The sequence below is a fragment of the Magnolia sinica genome, chromosome 16 (assembly GCF_029962835.1).
Source record: "Magnolia sinica isolate HGM2019 chromosome 16, MsV1, whole genome shotgun sequence".
Classification (NCBI taxonomy): Eukaryota; Viridiplantae; Streptophyta; class Magnoliopsida; order Magnoliales; family Magnoliaceae; genus Magnolia; species Magnolia sinica.
In genome coordinates, this window is record NC_080588.1 from 57,638,970 (window position 1) to 57,659,269 (window position 20,300).

The window sequence follows — 20,300 nt, forward strand, 5'->3', positions numbered from 1 at the left end:
TGACCTTCATGGTGGGTCTCATTTTGCATGGATCCAATCTCCCATTGATGTGACATGCAGGCAGTTGAGATGGGGCTGCCTGCTAAGTTACCATGTGGCTGGCTGTTGGTGATCAGTTCTCTTTTGTGGAGTTTGTACCTTTTTATGCACATTGATTTTGACTTGGGGGACCTGTTCTTCAGTCAATTTCAGGCCTTTGATCTATTCTATTGTTTAGGAAGTGAAGACCATATATTCAACGGTTGAATTTCTTTTTTCTCTCGCTTTTTGTTGGACCATTCTCTCCTTTCCTCCAATTCAATCTTTACAACCTGCCAATGGCTCTTCTATGAGCATTTGAACTGTTATCTTTATTTGAAAAATGTTTATGAACATAGGGGCATGTTCACTATGTTTCTTTCTTTCTTTTTTTTTTTTTTTTGCCTTCTTTTCCATGTCATAGGATTTTGGTGTTCGAGACTTTGCTATATCAGTTGCTGGCAGATTGTCTGAAAAGAATCCGGCATATGTTCTGCCTGCACTTCGTCGCCATCTCATACAATTGTTGATGCATCTTGAGCAAAGGTAATCTGAAAGATATCTACTTGCCAATAATATTATTGATTTATGGGGAAATGGATGCCCTTTTATTTGTTTCACATCATTATCTTTGAAATATTCAGATCATGACTTTTCTCTTGCTATTTAAGCAGTGCTGATAGCAAATGCAGAGAAGAAAGTGCTAAACTCTTGGGCCGCCTAATTCGCAACTGCGAAAGACTGATACTTCCATACATTGCTCCGATACACAAGGTCAACTCAGTGATTTGGTCCTTAGTACAAGCTAAATGTATGCCATCTCATCTAGTGAGGTTGTCACATTTCAGGCACTTGTGGTGAAGCTAAGGGAAGGCACCGGGCCAAATGCTAATACTGGTGTTGTCACTGGAGTTCTTAAAACTGTTGGGGAGCTTGCTAGGGTGGTGGGTTTACTTCCCTATTTTTTGGGTTATATTTTGAATCATGCAGTGTGCTATGGTACAAGTTCCAATTTCATCAAGTCTGATGCTTTAAATTAGCTTGCCTTTTATGTGGGTGGTATGAAAAGGACTGATGAAAAAGTTCTATTTTGATGCTAAATTGTCGAAGCATTGCTCTAGGAGTTTTTGCTTGTTTACTTTAATTTGTAACAAGTAGTGATCATGTTGTCATTTTGGTATCTACCTCCTTTCATAGAGGCTAGCATACTTGCTTGCTGCATTACACTTTGGGGACCACATGATGTGAGGATAATCACTTACCAGTCATGTTTCCATGTGAATGTTTTTTCTCTATTAGCAATGGTGTAATCTTAATTCGTTTGTTGTGGTCCTTGTTATAGGGAGGTTTTGGAATGAAGCAATATCTTGGTGAACTAATGCCATTAATTGTTGAAGCCCTCTTGGATGGAGCTGCTGTTATAAAGCGTGAAGTGGCTGTCGCAACTCTTGGTCAAGTTGTACAGAGCACTGGGTATGCTATGTCCTCTGATTTGCTATTCTCAATTTAATATTACATCACCTGACATTGCATGGTCATTGACCAGTCTTAGCTATGATTGGTAATAGCTTGCCCCAAATGGCATGCTTTCTAAGAGTCTCGATAACCAGTTCTCAGGACACATCTTCTTTCTTCTTTCAGTCACCAATTCAATTCCGAAATTTTCTTAAGGGCCTGTTTGATTTTTCAAACCGGGTGTAAATACCTTGCAAATGAATAATTATTACCCTTTCACCTGTTTGAAAATTCATCCAAATTTCTGCATGGGAAACCGGCTCAAAAGAGCTAGTTTAATTTTTTGGACCCAACAGTGAGGTATATGATATATCCGTTCCGCCTATCTGTTTTACCACAATATTTTGAAGCATGAGACAAAAAATGACGCAGATCCAACACTCAAGTGGCCCACACCAAAAGAAACATTGGCCCCAAGAGATTTTTAACGGTAAGTATTCGATTCCCTTTTTCGTATGGCGTGGTCCACTTGAGTTTTGGATATGCCTCATTTTTTGGCTCATGCTATAAATTCAGCTGGCATAATGGATGAACAGTGTGGATAAGTGAAATGCATCACAATGGGACCCACATATATTTTGCAATGTTCTTGGTTTTAGTGTCCAAAAAGTAGGTAGTCAAATCAAGTACGGGTGAAAATGTTGTAAATGCGTAAGGAAATAATTATTACCCCTTTGCAGGGTATTTACCAATGTACTAGAAAATCAAACAAGCCCTAAGTTCCATTTGATTGACATTAAATAAATAAAATGATATGCTTTCGCTATGAGGAACAAAAGAAAAGATTTTCAATTCTCAAAAAGTGATCTCTAAGGGGCTTCTACCTTTGTGAATTTTATTTTTCCTTGCAAGTATTGGTCCAAACTGGTCCTCTCTAATTTCTTTTAATGAGAACTCCCCATGATTGTGTCTACAAAAGCCGAGCCCAGGTTAACTCTCTACTGTTCTGCTTCTTGATCCTTGAACATTTATATTAACTAAACTGGGGATGCATTTTGAGTTTCCCTTTAAATAAGATAACTCGTAGCAATAATCCTTAGTTTCGATTAATGTCGGATTGATTTCTTTCATTTGGCAGTTATGTGATTGCTCCATACAAAGAGTACCCACAACTGCTTGGTTTACTATTGAAATTGTTGAATGGTGAGTTGGCATGGTCCACGAGACAGGAGGTTCTGAAGGTATATATATATATATTTCTTTCAGATGGTCTGCTGAACTTATTTATTATGGTTACTGCAGCTGAATTATATCCTTTTTGAGTGTTTGACAGGTTTTAGGGATCATGGGTGCTTTGGACCCCCATGTACATAAGCGCAATCAGCAAAGCTTGCCAGGATCCCATGGAGAAGTTACCCGTGCAGCAAGTGATACTGGTCAACATATTCGGTCTATGGAAGAGTTGCCTATGGATCTTGGACCATCTTTTGCAACATCTGAGGATTATTACGCTACTGTATGTATTTAACAAAAAGTTCACACTTGTCTTCTGTTGTTGTCGTTGTTGTTGTTGTTTTTTTTTTTTTTAAAAAAAAAACTTTTTTTTTAAATTTTTAAATTTTTATAATTAAATTGGCTTTGAAACGCCATTTTTTCAATGTCTTCTCTTGCTTATTTTAAAACCTGATTTATGGCGAGTAGGTTGCCATCAACTCCCTTATGCGGATTCTTCGGGATGCCTCACTTTCAAGTTATCACCAGAAGGTGGTAGGCTCTCTTATGTTCATATTCAAGGTATGCTATCCAAAGTAAAATATTGTCTCTTTTGATTCAGTATCACTATATTTTCTGCTTTGTTGTTCTAATTTTCTTTTCTTTTCTTTTCTTTAAATAGTCAATGGGTCTTGGCTGTGTCCCTTACTTGCCAAAGGTGAGACCATTAACTTTGTTTTTGAGCTCTAGTTTTTTATTCCCCTTTTCTTTTCTTCCTTCAGTCTACTGTAATCAAGGTATTAAAAATGGTTATGTAAGGGCTGTTATGGTCATTATGTACTGGCAATAGTGGGAACCTTTACACATTACAGGGCCGTAATGGCTGTTTTTGTAAAAAATGGCCCATAACCGTCTGTTTCAGGGCTGATATAGTTTTAATGTTCAAAAAAGAAAAAGGAAAAAGGCTGTAATGGCTGTTATGGGGGCCATGACCCACATCGTAATGGTAATTACAGTTGCCGTTACGGCCACCATCACCATTATTGAATACCTTGTCTGTTAACCTCTCTCTCTCTCTCTCTCTAGATAAATATATATATATATATATATATATATATTTCATTACAATGAAATGTAACTAATTGTGAAACAATTATTATCTCCTTCTTTGCCAGTCAGCTGAAAGTGGCCTCTGTATAATATGGCTGTAGATTTTGTGTGTGTGTGTGTGTGTGTGTGTATATTTTAAACTCATCTGGTATAGCGAATGTGGATGGTTTTCTTGACAATGAACCATATCGAAACTGATATCTTGGCTATGAAATTTTGTAATCGTGGCCAGTCCACTGTCTTATGAAGGTAAATTTTGAAGAGGTTCTGTTTACTGGTCAATACAGTGAATAGGTGTGCTGGTTATATTGAAGGAGCACTGCCATTGGTGTTGGACATGCTGTTCAAAGAAACGTAATGCAGGTTTTGGTGGTATACATACCTCAAGTCCAAGCAAGTGGACTTGGGGCATGCTCAGACGTTATGTAAATCTGCAAAAAATGTAATGAAATACATATGATAGCATGATTGATAATGTTGTGTATTCAATGTGTGGACTGATGTACTGTACTTTGAGGCTTTGGGCAGGTTGAACCCTTGAATGAAAATTTGAGATAATCCTTCCTTTCTGTATGCAGGTTTTGCCTGATCTTTTCCATACTGTTCGCACATGTGAAGATGGACTGAAGGAGTTCATAACTTGGAAACTTGGAACCTTGGTATCTATTGTTCGTCAGGTATGGTTTGATCTTATGATAGTTGTCATTCTTCTGTACAGATGTTGACTTTTGAGATTCTTTCTGAAAATATTTGATCATGTGATTCCTGTGCAGCACATACGTAAGTATTTGCCAGAGTTGCTCTTCCTCATATCTGAACTGTGGTCTTCCTTTAATTTGCCTGCCCCTAACCGTCCCGTGCAAGGCTCACCAGTAAGTTTGGTGTTCTGATGAATCTCTCTTCCGTATGATGATATCACATTGTTTAACCTTCCTTTTAATGCCAGAGTGATTTCCTTTTCCCAGATTCTACACCTAGTGGAACAGCTTTGCTTAGCACTGAATGATGAGTTTAGAACCTATCTTCCTGTTATTCTTCCATGCTGTATTCAAGTATTAAGTGATGCAGAGCGGTGCAATGACTACAGCTATGTTCTTGATATTCTGCATACCCTTGAAGTGTTTGGCGGTTGGTTCCCTTGACTCTTTCTTGTTGCCTTATTATCTATCACATTTTCCCATCTCCCTGAAGTTTGTTGACCAATTTGATTTCTCATAAATATGTAGGGACCTTGGATGAACACATGCATCTTCTCCTTCCTGCACTTATTCGATTTTTTAAAGTTGATGCTTCCATTGATATAAGACGTGCCGCTATCAAGACCCTTACGAAGTTGATCCCACGGGTTCAGGTTGGTAGCTTTTGATTGATTTCACAAGTAGGTGTTAAGCAAATGCTATATTGTGTTAATCGTATCCTATTTTATCATTATTTTCATTTTTGTGTCAGGTCACTGGCCACATATCTGCTCTAGTGCATCATTTGAAGCTAGTTTTGGACGGGTCAGTTATTCCCATCTTTGTTGATATGTTTCTTTATTTTGATATTTATGGGACATATGACTCATCTTCATTTCTTATGCATTAATTTACAGCATGATTTGCATGGCAGTAACTTTATTAGTTTGTTTGTATTCCTACTGGAATTTATGCTAGTGGAACAGCTTGCTGCTACTGTCACCACATGTTGGTTAAGAAGCACTGGTGCAATATAGCGCTGCATTCCACATCATGCATCTAACCACATGCCGTCCAAATGCAGCCTTCTTGAGGAAGCTCTTTGGGCCTTTGCATACATCCTGATTTATTTTACGTACTTATCTGACGGTTCAGTATAGAATAGTCTTCTTTGCTGGGAGTGGTGCTCAATGAGTTGAGAAGCTTCAATGAGATTTTTATGGGAAGGACGGGGACAAAGTGACAAATTTCTTTTGATTGATTGGGCAGAGGTGAAAAAGTAAAAAAGAGAGCTATATACAGGTTTCTGTGCAATTTGTTTTTGTTTAATGTGACGAAAACCTGTGCATCTGATGATAGCTGGAACTTCCTTTGGTTGCACTGTTGTGCCATATAATTCATCGTGAAACGTATGTGCCATTTCATGCATCCTTTGCTGCTCTTTAATCCTAGTTGACATACTGTTTCATAGTTTCTCAATAAAATATATGTTCTAGAGCTGATTATTACTTTGTGAAAGGTTGTTTTGTTCACTGTCCATGATCACTTAAGGTCAAGAGATGTCTGATAATTTTTATGCAGCCAAATCTGTTTCATAGTTTCTCAATAAAATATATGTTCTAGAGCTGATTATTCCTTTGTGAAAGATTGTTTTGTTCACTGTCCATGATCACTTAAGGTCAAGAGATGTCTGATAATTTTTATGCAGCCAAATCTGTTTTTTTTTTCCCCTATAAAGTGTAGTCTTTTGGTTTTTTCCCTTCCCTATTTGGTTTCAATCTATTTGTTCTTTAACTGTTGAAGTTTTTAAATTTCTAGAAACAACGATGAGCTACGCAAGGATGCTGTTGATGCTCTTTGCTGCCTGGCGCATGCTCTTGGGGAGGACTTCACGATTTTCATACCATCGATCCACAAACTTCTGCTGAAACATCGATTGCGGGTTTTCTTCTTTCACCTTTTGTATTTATCTGCTGAATCTCTAGCCTGTAGCAAATGTGAATACATACTTGATTACTTTTACAGCATAAAGATTTTGACGAAATCGAAGGTCGCCTACGGAGACGTGAGCCTTTAATTCTGGATAGTATATCTGTCCAAAAGTTGACTCGACGGCTTCCTGTTGAGGTTATTAGTGATCCCGTAAATGATGTGGACAACGACCCTTATGAGGAAGGGAGTGAGGTGCACAGGCAACTCAGAAATCATCAAGTAATTTCTTTTCTTTCATGCTGGATTCCTTTATTTGTAAATCCTTGTGTCTATACTCTTGAGCATGTCAACAATGTACTGTTAGATGCTGTGATGTCATGTTATAAAGTATGATGCATACAAATTGCAGCTGGTGAGAAGATGATCCGCACAGAACAGTAGTGATATCAAAATAAGGAGGGTGAGAAGAGAAAAGAAGAGTGAGCTCAACTCAGGAATCCAAGTTTATGGTATTATCTACAAAGAGGAACAAGGAAACATTCTAAAACACCTCATCATTTTTTATTTTTTTATTTTTTCCGAACGGTATTCCTAAACATCTAGTCTGTTCTTTATTAAAAATTTGATGCCTCGAGAACTTTATACAAGGATCCTTACTCTTGCTTCGGTGGTAGACTCTTAGGAGTTTCAACACCCGGTCAAGGGTTCGAGTATCCATAGGTGGTGAAATTCCACTATTGCGTCAGTGTGTGGGGTGTGTTAAAAAAAGGGTACTTTATACAATAAACCCTAGTCAAAGTAGTTACTCCTAAAATGTCACAACCCTTTTCCTATAAGAATGCGAAAGAAAAACACACTCAACTAATAATTCAAATAAAATAGGATCTAAGCACAGAGTGAAGAGTGTGTCACATGTTGGAAATTATATTTCCTTTTTGTAGAGTTCCATCTTTTCCTCATTTGTAAAAAGGAAAACCAGTAAAGATCCCCAACTAAAATAAAAGGTCCACATCTAACCGAAATAAAATTTAGGGCCTGTTTGGTATGTGGGCTTAGATGGGATTAGGTGGGATGGAATTGCATTTGGTCCCATGCGGGATTTCCGGTGGATTTTGAAATCCACTACACATGTGGGCCCCACATTGAAGCATGTGTTTTATCCATGCCGTCCATCCATATATGCCCTTTACACGTGACATTCTAGTTATATACGTGTACAAGTGGCTGACATCCATTGTGAATTTGGTTTGTTGATTACAATTCCATGGTCCAACAAATGGGGTTTTGCTTAATCCAATGTTTTTGCCATGGGCCAAAATGCCATGGTATTTCCCAACATGCAATCATTGTGCAATAATGGTGTTAATCCAATCCAGTGTATTAAATAGCGTGGTAGCGTAGCGTGTAGCGTACGCTACGTAGCATAGCGTACAAAAAACACTACATAGCGTGCGGAATAGTGTAAATACGCAGTAGCGTGCGCTACCAGGGCTGTAGCGTACGCTACACATAAGAAGCGTGTAGCGTATATAGCGTACGCCTTAGGACTACCGTAAGAATTTTAAACTAAAAGTCATTTTAGTTAAAAACTTGTTGTTAAATGGTGGTGACTGGCCATCCTTCTTTTTGAGTAGGTGGTGTTAGACTCATATTATAAGACTTGTTTTTAAAACTTAAAACAATTCGTATTAGGGCTTTCGAACAGCCCTATCGCGGTGCCGCGGCAGCCGCAGGTTCCTCATTTTTGAAGCTTTGATTCCAAGATTTCGAAGAGCCCTTCCTCAAATCCGATTTTTGGAGTTCAATCGGAATTACAAGAGCATCATCTTGCAGGAATTTCAGAAGCATTGAAGCCCAAACAAGTGAGAAATCGCGTATCCCTCTTTTCGCAGCCGCGTGGACACGTAACTCCCAAAAATCAATTTTCAGTTGATTAAATCTCTATTCAAGGTATGTTTTAGCCCTTTAATCTTTGTTAATGAGTTTTATTTTTATTTATACTGAAATGTTGTGTTATTTTTTCATTTTTTTTCAAATTTTTTTTCTTTTTATGGGGGCTGTGGTGTCTATGGCATGGATTTGACTCATCCAACCATCACGTGGGACACATGCGTGGGGTCCACTGTAGTGTTCTATGCTACGGCCCACGTGTGGGGGTCCTCTGTGGTGTTTTATGCCATGACCCACATGCGTGGGGTCCACTGTGGTGTGTGTATGGCATGGCCCACATGCGTGGGGACCATTGTGGTGTGTGTATGGCATGGCCCACATGCGTGGGGTCCACTGTTGTGTGTGTATGGCATGGCCCACATGCGCGGGTCCACTATGGTGTGTGTATGGCATGGCCCACATGCGTGGGGTCCACTGTAATGCATGTTTTTTTTTTTTGAAGAGAGTGACTTTTATATATTTTGCTTTTTTCTTACTATTTAATATTTATCATATTTTTCTTTTCTTTTTTTAATAAAAAAATAGAAGTATTGTGTAGCTTACGCTATACGCTACGCTATTTCGCTACACGCTACGGAGGGTTGAACGCTACGCAACACGCTACCGCTATTTAAAACACTGATCCCATCTAATACAATTCCATACCATTTAATCCCATGGACCAAACAAACCCTTAGGGCGTGTTTGGTCCATGGAATTGGATGGTATTGAATTGTATTAGATAGGATTAACATGATTATTGCACAATGATTGCATGTCTGGAAATACCATGGTATTGTAGCCATCCAATCCCATGTTTGGGATAAATTTTTTGCCACGGAAAACAACGGATTAAGCAAAATAATGTTTGGTGGACCATGGAATTGTAATCAACGGACCAAATCGACAATGGATGTCGTTCACTTGTGCACATATATAAGCAGAATATCATGTGTAAACGGTGCATATGGATGGACAACATGGATAAATGCATGCATCAATGTAGGGCCCACATGTATAATGGATTTCAAAATCCACGAAAATCCTGCATGGGACCAAATGCAATTCCATGGGACTAAATACAATTCCATCCCACCTAATCCCAACCCTTCCCATCTTCCCCAAATGCTGGATGGAATTGCACGGACCAAATGCAATTCTATCCTACATAATCCCATCTAATACCCTGCGCCAAATGCTCCCTTAGGAAGTTTAATTTACCAAACCAACTCCCATGAAAAAAAAACACAATTTGAGTAGGATTTGACAAATCAAAGTGGGATGAGGGGGAGATCGACGCGAGAAAGTTCGGAGGGCACGAAAGAACCAAGGGGGAGATCGACTTCAAGCAAGGCATCCTAAAATAGTTACATAATGGTTGTAACGCAATGGTAAAAGTGGTCACAATTATGTGTTTTTTTTAATTGTTTTTTTTAATAAATTTTTAGAGATAACGCAAAATTCATTGAAAGAGAAAAGGAGATACAGAAAGGGGAGGGAGCTGGCCAACTGAGGTAGCGGAAAAGCAGCCTTCGAAAGGAAAAAAAAGAACAGAAAAAACCGAAAAAGAAAAACATAGGCTGACCCAACAAGAAACTGATAACTTAAGGGCCCAAAAATAGAAGATTACATCCCCTCAGGGAATCAACATAAGAAACCCATTCAGATATAGAGTTCTTAGCTCTTCTTGCAACAAACTCAGCTGAGTTAGAGATGTCTCTGAACATCTACCATTCCTTTCTTCCCAAACGGACCACCAAATAGCCAGGAAGGCTATCCTCTAGATTGGAGTTCGGAGCTTGCCAATACGAACCCCATGCTAGGCCTTCAAAACACGAGCTGAAGAATTTGGGAAGCACCAAGAGATGTTGAAGGGATTAAGGAGAAGGGACCAGATCTGGTGGATAAGTGGGCAGTGGAGGAATAAATGATCGACTGTTTCTTCGGCGGACATACAACAGAGACAGATATTGGGAAGGATCATCTCCCCCCCCCCCCTTCTTTTTTCTTTTTTTTTTTTTTTTTTTTCAGATTATCGTGAGCACCTTCCTCTTTCCCACCAGCCATCCAAAAAAATAATCTTAGGAGGGGCCGCGTACTTCCAGATGTGGGCAGTGGAGATTTGATCTTCATAAGTGGGGGCGGAAGCTAGATAGCTGTAAAAAGACCTGACAGAGAACAGACCTGATTTATCGACTGTCCAAACTATATTATCATTTGAAGAATAGTTTGGCTTGAAGGTAGAAATTCCGGCGAGGAGAGATGTAAACTCAGCAATCTCCCTTTTGTAGAGATTTCTTTTACAAATCAAATTCCAGACAATGTTTTCCCTTGATGAAGAAATAGACTCATCCCATAACTGCCCATAATGGCTGTAACAGCCTTGTATCATGGGCAAAACTAGGTGTTTTGAAAGAAAGAAAAAAGTCGTAATGGTTGTTATGACCAACATTATCGTTATGGAATACCTTAATGTTAAGGAAAAGGGTGGAATCGCGAGGCGATCAAAGATTTGATGGGGTGAAGCTCAAGAGGCAATGGGTTTGTATTGAAAAGGGGGTGCAAAGGGAGATCTCTTGGAAAGTGCGCAGGGGGCTGGATGAGAGAGCCATGAGGCGTAAGGAAAGATGGAAAGAAGATGGTGGCAGGGGGAAGAGGAAGATCTCTAGGTAAGGTGGTGTGTGCGTAGAGAGGAACTATGGAATACACAAGGAGAGGGGATGGTTACAAAAGCTTCGGAAGGGGAAAAGGAGTAGCTAATAACAACAAAGAGGGGAAGAAAAGGAATGGGATGTGAAGGGAAGCTTTGGATTCAACGAGAGGAAGGTTAGCAGGGGAAGTGGGTTCAGTAGAAAAAAAAGAAAAAGAAATCCGGAGAAGGGAGAGAAGAAAGAAAGGGGAGAAGAGGAGAGATGGCTAGGGAAACAAGAGTCATGTGTTGCTTAGTCTTAAGACCAACACACTCACACATATATATATTAATTTTGAAGGAAATGTTACAGTGCTCCGTTGGGGTACATAACAAACATACACATGCACACACAATTACATATACTTCCACATTCCCCCTCAAGCTGGAGCATGTATATTGATCATGCCCAGCTTGGAATACATATAAAGAAAATGAAGTTAATAAGTGTGGATCATTGCTCCCCCTCAAACACAACATGGACATAAATTATAGCCTGCACTCTCTTCATCCATTGAATCTTCTCTTCAAGTACATGACCACAACTAAACTCGAAAAACATCGAGTCACAAACTTGTCCTCCACCTGCAAATTCTCTCACGAACAAGTGCAACTTGCTCAATAATTGAGTGTGCATCACGTGCAACACTCGAGCGAATACACACAATAGCGTGTGGTGACTTGTGTGCATCATGTGCAACAAAATGAGGGTGCATCACGTGCAACTACACACGCAATAAACAATAGAGCCTGATAAAGGAAGAGAAGAAGAACTTAGAAGGAAAGATCCACCATTTGTAAGAAAACTCTCATATAAAGTTGAGCAGAGCATAACGTCGAAGACCTTGTGTGTGCCGAACCTTCTAAGCACCGTGATGAGAGCATCAACATCGCAATCACCATCAACACGATTTTACACGCATTTTATAGTCCCAAAACATTAGATCATGAAGAAAGAAAATCTAGCAAGTAAACCCATAAAATAAGAGTCTACGACACCCATCTCTCACAAAAGACGCCGTATTACCCCCAAACCTCGACGAAACTTGACGAATCTTGTTCGTGGTGATTTCTCTTGATCAATCACACCTACCCCTTGGAGAAAACCTGCTTAAAACTCTTTCAGAAAAGCACCACAGCAAAAGGTCCGAAATCTGGATTTTTCCGACTTTTTCTTCATTTTTACTGAAACACCATGAAAAACACCTCAAAAAAAATGCGAAAAAACATCATTATTCCTCTAAAATCCCGATCTACCAGATTCCAAGCTTCTGCTTCAAAAAGACTAACACCCATACACTGTTGACATCATCCGCGCATATGGACGATGTCAATAGTGGGCCCCACTACCTCAGGTTGCGTTCAGGTCCCGGATCAGACGCTCTAATACCAAGTAGGAAAAAAAAAAAGAAATCTAGAGTAGGGAGAGAAAAGAAAGGGGAGAAGAGGAGAGATGGCTAGGGCAACAAGAGTCGTGTGTTGCTTGGTCTTAAGACCAACACACTCACACACACACACATATTAATTCTGAAGAAAGGCGAGATGGGTTTGGAGAAGCTAGAAATTTGCAAGTTTACAATCAATGTCCATCCTCCATTGCTTGCTAATGCCTGACAGGTGTTCCAGTGGTGTCTGGTCTCAACAACAAGAGTTGGAACTTCTATTGACGAGGTGGGAGACTTGTTTGAAAGCAATTGTTGGTTGGAGTGAGGGTACATAGTATTAAGTACCACAACGAGTTGGAGGTGTTGATCTCGCTCAAGCCTCAAGTAGATGCAGACAAGATCATCCTCCCTAGGAAGTCTTTCGGGGATAGCTTGGTGGCCAAGATTTGCAAGTGGGAGAGTTGGTAAATGCTTGGTTGGGAGGATGCTTGGTACCAATTGTGGGCTGGACCGTGTCGTTGAAATTCTATGTTCAAGAGTTGTTCATGGAAGTGGGGGCTTGTTTGAGGGGTAAGGTAATAGAGAAATTTGAGAAATTATCATCTTGGAAGCACCGATATGTTTCTTTAGGGCGAAGGATAACCTTGATCAAAGTGGCCTTATTGAACGTCCCGGTTATTTCTTATCTCTGTTCAAGTGTCCCCAAGGGTGTATTGAAGAAACTGGAGAGTTGTAGACATGTCTTTTTATGGCTTGGAGTGGAGGAGAAAAACAAGTTCCATCTTATGAAGTGGCAGGAGGTTTGTAGGCCAATTAAAGAAGGGGGAGTAGGAATTAGGAAGCTTGAGATCATGACTATGGCACATCTGGGCAAATGGTGTTGGCATGGAGGAGGTAAGCCTGTGGAAGGAAGTAATACTTAGGAAGTTGGAATTGAAGAAAGCGGGTGGTGGATGAAGTTGTCTTCCTTATACAGGCTACGGTGGTATGGAAGGCTATTTCGAGTGTGGGGTTCGGTTCAAGGAGGGGGTGTGGTTCTAAATGGGGGATCGGTAAAGGGTGAGGTTTTAGAAGGATGTTTGGTTGAGTGAGAGAAGTTTGCAAGAAGAATATCCAAGAATGGCTAGCTTAGCCCTGAACTTGGATGTGCCTATAGCTCTTTGCTATTATAACATCCTGTTCCGGGGTGGTTTTAACTCCCCTTTGTCGTAGGAACCTGCTGGAAGAGTAGTTTATCAGTTTATCGTTGTGGCTTTTGGGCATCCTGCCCTTTTTGGATCTAGATTCGTCAGTATGGCTCAAGGAAAAATGCAGGAGATTTTTCGCTCAGTCCTTCTATAGTACGCTCAGTTGGTTTCCTTCGTGTGAGGAAGGTGTGCATACCACTTTTCTTTGGCTTGGTTGGTGGGGTGGAGCAAGGTGCTTGCAGTTAATAACCTTCGGAAGAGGGGAATGGTCATCATCAACATTTGCTTGCTTTGCTGGCGGAGTGAAGAATCAGTTGACTATCTATTCGTCCATTGCATTTTCACGAGGGAGATGTGGGAATTTTTGGGGTGGCTTGGCTAATGCTGAAGTCAATTGAGATATTCCTTTAGTGGTGGCACAGGGGTGAGGTGGGCAAGAGAGGAAGGAGTTTATGGAGGATGCCATTATTTGCTGGCTTTTTTTTTGGGGGGGTGGGGGTGGATAACTAGTGCTTCCGCAATTTTTTTTGGGAATGTATTGGGAGTTTTTAGTTAGGATAAGTCGGATGTAGTGAAAGGGCCTTCAATCTTCACCGCTCTTGGTGATTGTGATTCCTCTTATATCTCTGGGGTTGCCTTGTAATTCTTTGGCCTGTTTGTTCAAAAAAATTAGTCCGGGGGGGGGGGGGGGGGTGGGTGGTTTGGTAATGTTGGATGTAGTGAAAGGGGCTTCAATCTTCACCGCTCTTGGTGATTGTATTTGTGATTTCTCTTATATCTCTAGGGTTGCTTTGTAATTCTTTGGCCTGTTTGTTCAATAAAATTAGTCCCCTCCACCCCCCCTGATGTTTATATACAAAAATTACAATATCAATTTGTTTGAGAATTAAACTTGCATATACTTTGTGAATGTGTACTGGAGGGACCCACAGTATCCTACCCCTACCGTGGGTAGTGTTCAGCTTACCAGTTCCTGTACTACATACCAGTGCATTCCACGATCCAGGTAACATTGGACGAATGCTGTTCCCTAAATTTCTCTGTCTATGTTTTGCAAAAGTATAACTTGTCTATGCTGTTCCCTAAATTTCTGTCTATGTTTTGCAAAAATATAGCTTGTCTTAAAAAATCAGAAGTTAATATCTTTTCTAGGATTCCCCCTTTGTTGGAGTTAAACCCCCTTAATGAATTCACCAATGTGGACGCTCAAATGCTTCACCAATGTGCCACCACTTTGCTTTACTCCCTGCCGGCAATGACCATTTAAAAACAACAGAAGTTAAAAGGACAAATACACAAAATTGCTCAATGCAACCCCAATTGCATTGCCCCAATTGGGCTCTAGAGGGCTTCATACCAATACGAGTATTGAATCCCATTGCAGGAAACAATAAGAAACTAGAATGAACTCATCAAATTCAATCAAAATAATAATTCATCCTTCATAAAAGTGTCTTTACATGTTTAAGAACTTTTTTTTTAGAGAAAAAGAAATACTAATATCTGCCTAACCATTCATTACTTGTAAATTGTAATCATGGCCATCTATTTCAATAATATATTAAATATGACTAAAATATTTGATGTAGGACGCATGATTTAATCCTAGCATGCAACAAAAATTATGAAAGAGTCCATAAAGTAATTCAATTAACAAAAGATGCTAACCTACTGTGAAATTAAGAGTAAATAATAGGAAATAAAATCTGATTTAACATAAGTCACATGCCCGCATGCTAAGAAATTACATAAATCAATTAAAACTAGGCCTGATGGAAGGATAAAACTTCCAATTTAGTATAGGCATGTTCCACACTCAAGGGACTGACTTGTAGGTTCTATGATTAGGGTTAGGAATGGGAAAATATGAAATTTGAAAAATTAGGGTTCATGGGAATTGAGGATTTTGGAATTAGTTATTGATTTATATTTATTATTATTTTTTTTATGAATTTGGGGAAAAGATGAAATTAGGAATAAATTGGGTGAATTGGTTAAAGGGGATTCATGGATTTGGGTATTGGTAAAGGGGAATTAAGGTTTTGGATGAAGGGAAGTTAGGGATTTGGGGTCCTCAATGGTTAATTTCGGTTGGGGTTCAAGTTGGATGATGAAAAGTTGAAGAAAAAGCTGACTTGGATGGTTTTTTTTTTTTTTTTTTTTAATATTTAAAGTAACTGCTGATATATTAAAAGGAAAAGGAAGAAAAGGGTTTTCGAAGCTGGAAACCATAAAAGATCTTATGAAGTTCCATAGAAACCATTCATTTTTATTTTTATTTTTTTATTTTTTGGGTTAACTTGTTAGTACACACCCATGTCAGTACACACTCCATGATTTGGATGGTTTTGGATAGGAAAGAAAGAAGAGACATGAAGTTTTTGGGAAAATACCTCTTTTGGATAGAAAGGAAGATAGAAGAAAGATGATAGATGGAAGCCTCGAACCTCCGTTGAATGGGGAATGGAATCACACCAGACCCAAGTTCCAAATCACATGAAGTGTTCTTCAAATCACATAAAGAAGAGAAAACGTGGAGTTTTTTTTTCTTCAAAATAATGGTATTAGGGCTTCATATACCCATATTTCTCTTTTATAGTATCAGAAAAGACCTTTTACAAAAAGACGCTCTTAAATAAGATTCTCAACATAAAGGCGCTTAATAAATTAAAAGTTGTTCTTAACTCCCTAATGTTAATACAAATATAAGTAATAAAAAAAAAAAACGAAGTATGTAAATAATCTAAATAACTAAACTATTTCGTGGTCCATGGGGTTCCACGATCAAGATGTCCGATGATGATGATCCAATAGTCTGATCATCAAGTCCATGAAGCTCCTATATGCAGCTCGGGTGCATCTTCCCAGTGTGAGGTCTTCAAAGATGCACAAACATGTACGTGGGGTCTTCAATGTGGCTAGGAATGTGAATTGGACCAAGTGGGCCCCATGTAATGGTTTTCTAGCCATATGGAGACTGGCTTAACTCTCCTCCTCTGGTATGGTGTTCGGATGTCCTGATCAATATCCCTGAATCCCATTAAAACTATAAATGCTTTTTGTAAATTGGCCATCATTCGCTCTAATGACAACACAATTTCACAATCATGGGTTTGTTTGAAAGCTATCCCGATGTACTTTCAAATGGGACCAAATCCTTCAGATTGAATGGCAAGAGAGACTTTATGGTAGGTATAGAATAAGGACAGATCGGGGCAGTTTTCGGCCCGGTCTTTTTATAGGTTGGTGCATGGGGCCTCTCATGGGAATGGGATGCAACGTGGGCATATTTTATTCATCCGGCATTTTGGAGCCTATCCTAGAGGTGGTGGCCCTTGCATGGTTGGTGGAAAGGAGTAGAACGGTCGACAATCTTCAAAAGAGGAGGATGGTTGTTCCCAATATTTGTGTCATGTATATGTGTGATGTGAATCGGTTGACCACCTTTTTATTCATTGCCTTTTCGCTAAAGGCATGTGGGTGGGATTCTTTGGAAGCTTTAGGATGGAGTGGGTAATGCCGGGATCCATTGAAGGCTTCTTCATAGCGTGTCCGGGGGGGGAGGTGTAGGATAAGAAAGGAAGATGTTTTGGAGGCTTGCTCTCATTGTGGCTCACAAATTAAGTGACGAAAATACTAACAGGAAGTGTGTTCAACTAGTAATGAGTAGCTCCAACTCTAGTAACTAATAAAATAATAAACCTCATGGACTTGACCCTACAGCCTAATCTGAACATTGATTCAGTTTTAAATATATGCTCAGATCAAACTGGGCTTCTGATATGGTCCAGGTCTTCAATCTGGATGATTAGATTTGCTAGATAATTAATAAAGACCTTAGATGAGCTTGATCTTCAATCAAATATTGGAACCACTTTGTGGTCTCCCACGGGATGATCGGATTATGGTGCATCGATTTCCACTGGCTTAGAGAGAACTTGTTCTCGAGTTTAGAGTCGGCACTGACATATTTTCATGATTCACCTGTCTCGGTCTTCATGGGCTTTGGTAGGAGCTGATGACAGAGGCTGTCTGATTGGCATTTTATTTGCATGGGATGGTGTTGTAGATCGTGCCACTGCTGCTTTTGCTTCTCCGGATTCATGATAAAAGATGTTGCAAAAGTTTCACACAGGTTGCCAACCTGAAACCTCTTTTATCTGGGATTTTGACTGGCAGTGAGAGCACAAAACTCCCACAGGCACTATGTAATAGTCTATTAATTAGGTTAATTAAAATCAATGAGTTGATACTTGAGGTTTATGCTAAAACCAGCTGAGTCCAACTTATCGCTAGAAACATATGTAACTGTTTCTGAGTTTCTTATAGGTTAATGATGGCCGATTACGCAATGCGTGGGAGGCTTCTCAGCGGAGTACTAAGGAAGATTGGGCAGAGTGGATGAGACATTTTAGTATTGAACTACTAAAGGAATCTCCATCTCCAGCTTTACGTACCTGTGCAAGGCTGGCTCAACTGCAGGTGCATCACAACCGTTTTCACTTTTATCGTCTGCTTTTTCAGTTTTTGGTTCTGACTTTGAGCATTGGCAGCCTTTTGTTGGGCGTGAGCTATTTGCAGCTGGTTTTGTGAGTTGCTGGACACAGCTAAATGAAACTAACCAACAACAGTTAGTTCGGAGTCTGGAGATGGCCTTTTCATCACCAAATATTCCACCTGAAATTCTGGCAACACTACTTAACTTGGTATATTTTGTAAATGAATACATTACTTCACTGTGATAAGGGTAACACGATTTAATACTGAGAGATGAATTTTAAACTGATGTTTTTCAGGCAGAGTTTATGGAACATGATGAGAAACCTCTTCCCATCGATATCCGGCTCCTTGGTGCTCTTGCAGAGAAGGTAAGTTTAGAGTTGAAGGAATCTTATGGTTTTGCCACAATGCAGATATAACTATTTGTCATCTATTGGAGAAGATATGATTCATTGTATTTATTAAAGCTGTCGTTTTCTTCAGTGTCGAGCTTTTGCAAAGGCTCTACATTACAAAGAAATGGAGTTTGAAGGTGCACACTCCAAGAAGATGGATGCAAATCCAGTTGCTGTGGTTGAAGCTCTCATACATATAAATAATCAGTTGCACCAGCATGAGGTCTGTCTTTTATCTTGAGATTGAAAGTATGTTTTATCAAGTTGTCTGTTTTGGGGATGCTTCATTACCTAGGATCCTTTTGCCCCCTTTGGATGCATGTTATATTTTCTTAGTTTATTGACTGAGATTTGCTTTTCAGGCTGCTGTTGGGATACTGACTTATGCCCAGCAAAATTTGGACGTTCAACTGAAGGAATCTTGGTATATTTTAAGCTATCAAATAACAAATATACTTCTCATAAATGCTTGCTAAGCTCAGACGTGTATGTAAGGTAGCTGATGTATGCGCCACATGTGTCAGCACTGCGATGGATCTGAGATCCAAGCTGGCCACATATGGGACTCAGTGTAGAATTAGATGCCCCGGCCCAAGAACTTCTAAAATCACGACCCATATGATGAGTGGAGTAGCCTGTTTTTATAGGCTGGTGCATCTACATGGCTGAACCCATCTCTGATGGGTGGATCTATCTCTCACCCTTCTGCCATGCTGGCACATGTGCTGGTGGGCAGATGGGCTGGCTTATATGTGTGTGGGCTTATAAGATCTCCTATCCTTTTTAAAAAAAAAAAAAAAAAAAAATTTTTTATTCATAGTTGAGTTAGGGTGTGTTTCCTGGCGTAGAATACCTCTTCCAGCATATTGTGCTTTGCGATCTTGCTGGAAAGATTTTTTTTTTTTTTTTTTTAAATAAATAAAATTTCAGATTATAATATCTATGTTTTAGGTATGAAAAACTGCAACGATGGGATGATGCTCTAAAGGCCTACACTGTGAAAGCATCTCAGGCATCCAGTCCACATCTCATTTTGGATGCTACATTAGGTCAGTGTTCAAGTTTGACAGCTTAATTGGCGTGTTTTAATTATCTGTTTAGTCTTAGAATATAGTTATGTGCTAGTCTGATTGCTTTATCAGAGGCTAAAAGTGTTAATTTAAGACATTTACTCCTTGGTTCTACTGCCTATATATTTTTTCCTTGAATCATAATTTTTTTAAGGGCTTTTGAATCATAATTTTTTTAAGGCATAGGCACATGCTTTCATTACTTGCAATCATGGTTTATGTTTTGATGAAATATACACATATTGCACATTTGTAGGAAGTAGAATACATTCACTATTTTAGCTAGCATTGTCTATTGTCTTTGTTGCACATGATTGGACCACCCCAATCTACTATCATATGATGCTTCAAATGACCTCATTCTCGATCTTATCCTTCCAAGTCTTCCCGCACATCCATCTCAACATTCTTATATATAAAATGCTAACTCTATTCTTATGTTCCCGATCACTACCCATCATAGCCCATACTGCAGGGTCAGTTTGATATCTGTCCTATAACAATTTTCCTTTGTTTGAGTAAGGATTCTTCTCAAACTCTCCAGAGGATGAGTAAGGATCTCAGTCTCAATCCTGAGATAGAAATCTCCGCTCACGATATAAAGTTAATGCATCAAAAGGTGCTCCTTCTGGCCTGTCTCGAAAGGCATCTCGTGATTCTGCGAAGGATTAGAGAACCAACCCTCGAGGTAAAAAGAGGATTGCAAGAGTCTCCTTCTCCGTCTTGTGGAATACCTTCTAG

The 20,300-nt window shown here is 39.5% G+C and overlaps 1 protein-coding gene across 2 annotated transcripts in view; it reads left to right on the plus strand.

The window, feature by feature from the left end:
* Positions 1 to 20,300, plus strand: part of LOC131228680 (serine/threonine-protein kinase TOR) — a 107,658-nt gene that overhangs the window by 33,910 nt on the left and 53,448 nt on the right. For both annotated transcript variants that reach the window (XM_058224522.1, XM_058224521.1), the window contains exons 12-32: positions 443 to 564; positions 693 to 792; positions 867 to 962; positions 1,361 to 1,491; positions 2,612 to 2,714; positions 2,807 to 2,989; positions 3,175 to 3,267; positions 3,368 to 3,403; positions 4,374 to 4,472; positions 4,569 to 4,667; positions 4,761 to 4,923; positions 5,022 to 5,146; positions 5,245 to 5,297; positions 6,291 to 6,414; positions 6,498 to 6,683; positions 17,924 to 18,076; positions 18,148 to 18,300; positions 18,391 to 18,462; positions 18,578 to 18,712; positions 18,852 to 18,913; positions 19,441 to 19,538. In XM_058224522.1, the coding sequence (XP_058080505.1) occupies positions 443 to 564; positions 693 to 792; positions 867 to 962; positions 1,361 to 1,491; positions 2,612 to 2,714; positions 2,807 to 2,989; positions 3,175 to 3,267; positions 3,368 to 3,403; positions 4,374 to 4,472; positions 4,569 to 4,667; positions 4,761 to 4,923; positions 5,022 to 5,146; positions 5,245 to 5,297; positions 6,291 to 6,414; positions 6,498 to 6,683; positions 17,924 to 18,076; positions 18,148 to 18,300; positions 18,391 to 18,462; positions 18,578 to 18,712; positions 18,852 to 18,913; positions 19,441 to 19,538 (2,386 nt within the window). The remainder of the gene's footprint in view (positions 1 to 442; positions 565 to 692; positions 793 to 866; positions 963 to 1,360; positions 1,492 to 2,611; positions 2,715 to 2,806; positions 2,990 to 3,174; positions 3,268 to 3,367; positions 3,404 to 4,373; positions 4,473 to 4,568; positions 4,668 to 4,760; positions 4,924 to 5,021; positions 5,147 to 5,244; positions 5,298 to 6,290; positions 6,415 to 6,497; positions 6,684 to 17,923; positions 18,077 to 18,147; positions 18,301 to 18,390; positions 18,463 to 18,577; positions 18,713 to 18,851; positions 18,914 to 19,440; positions 19,539 to 20,300) is intronic.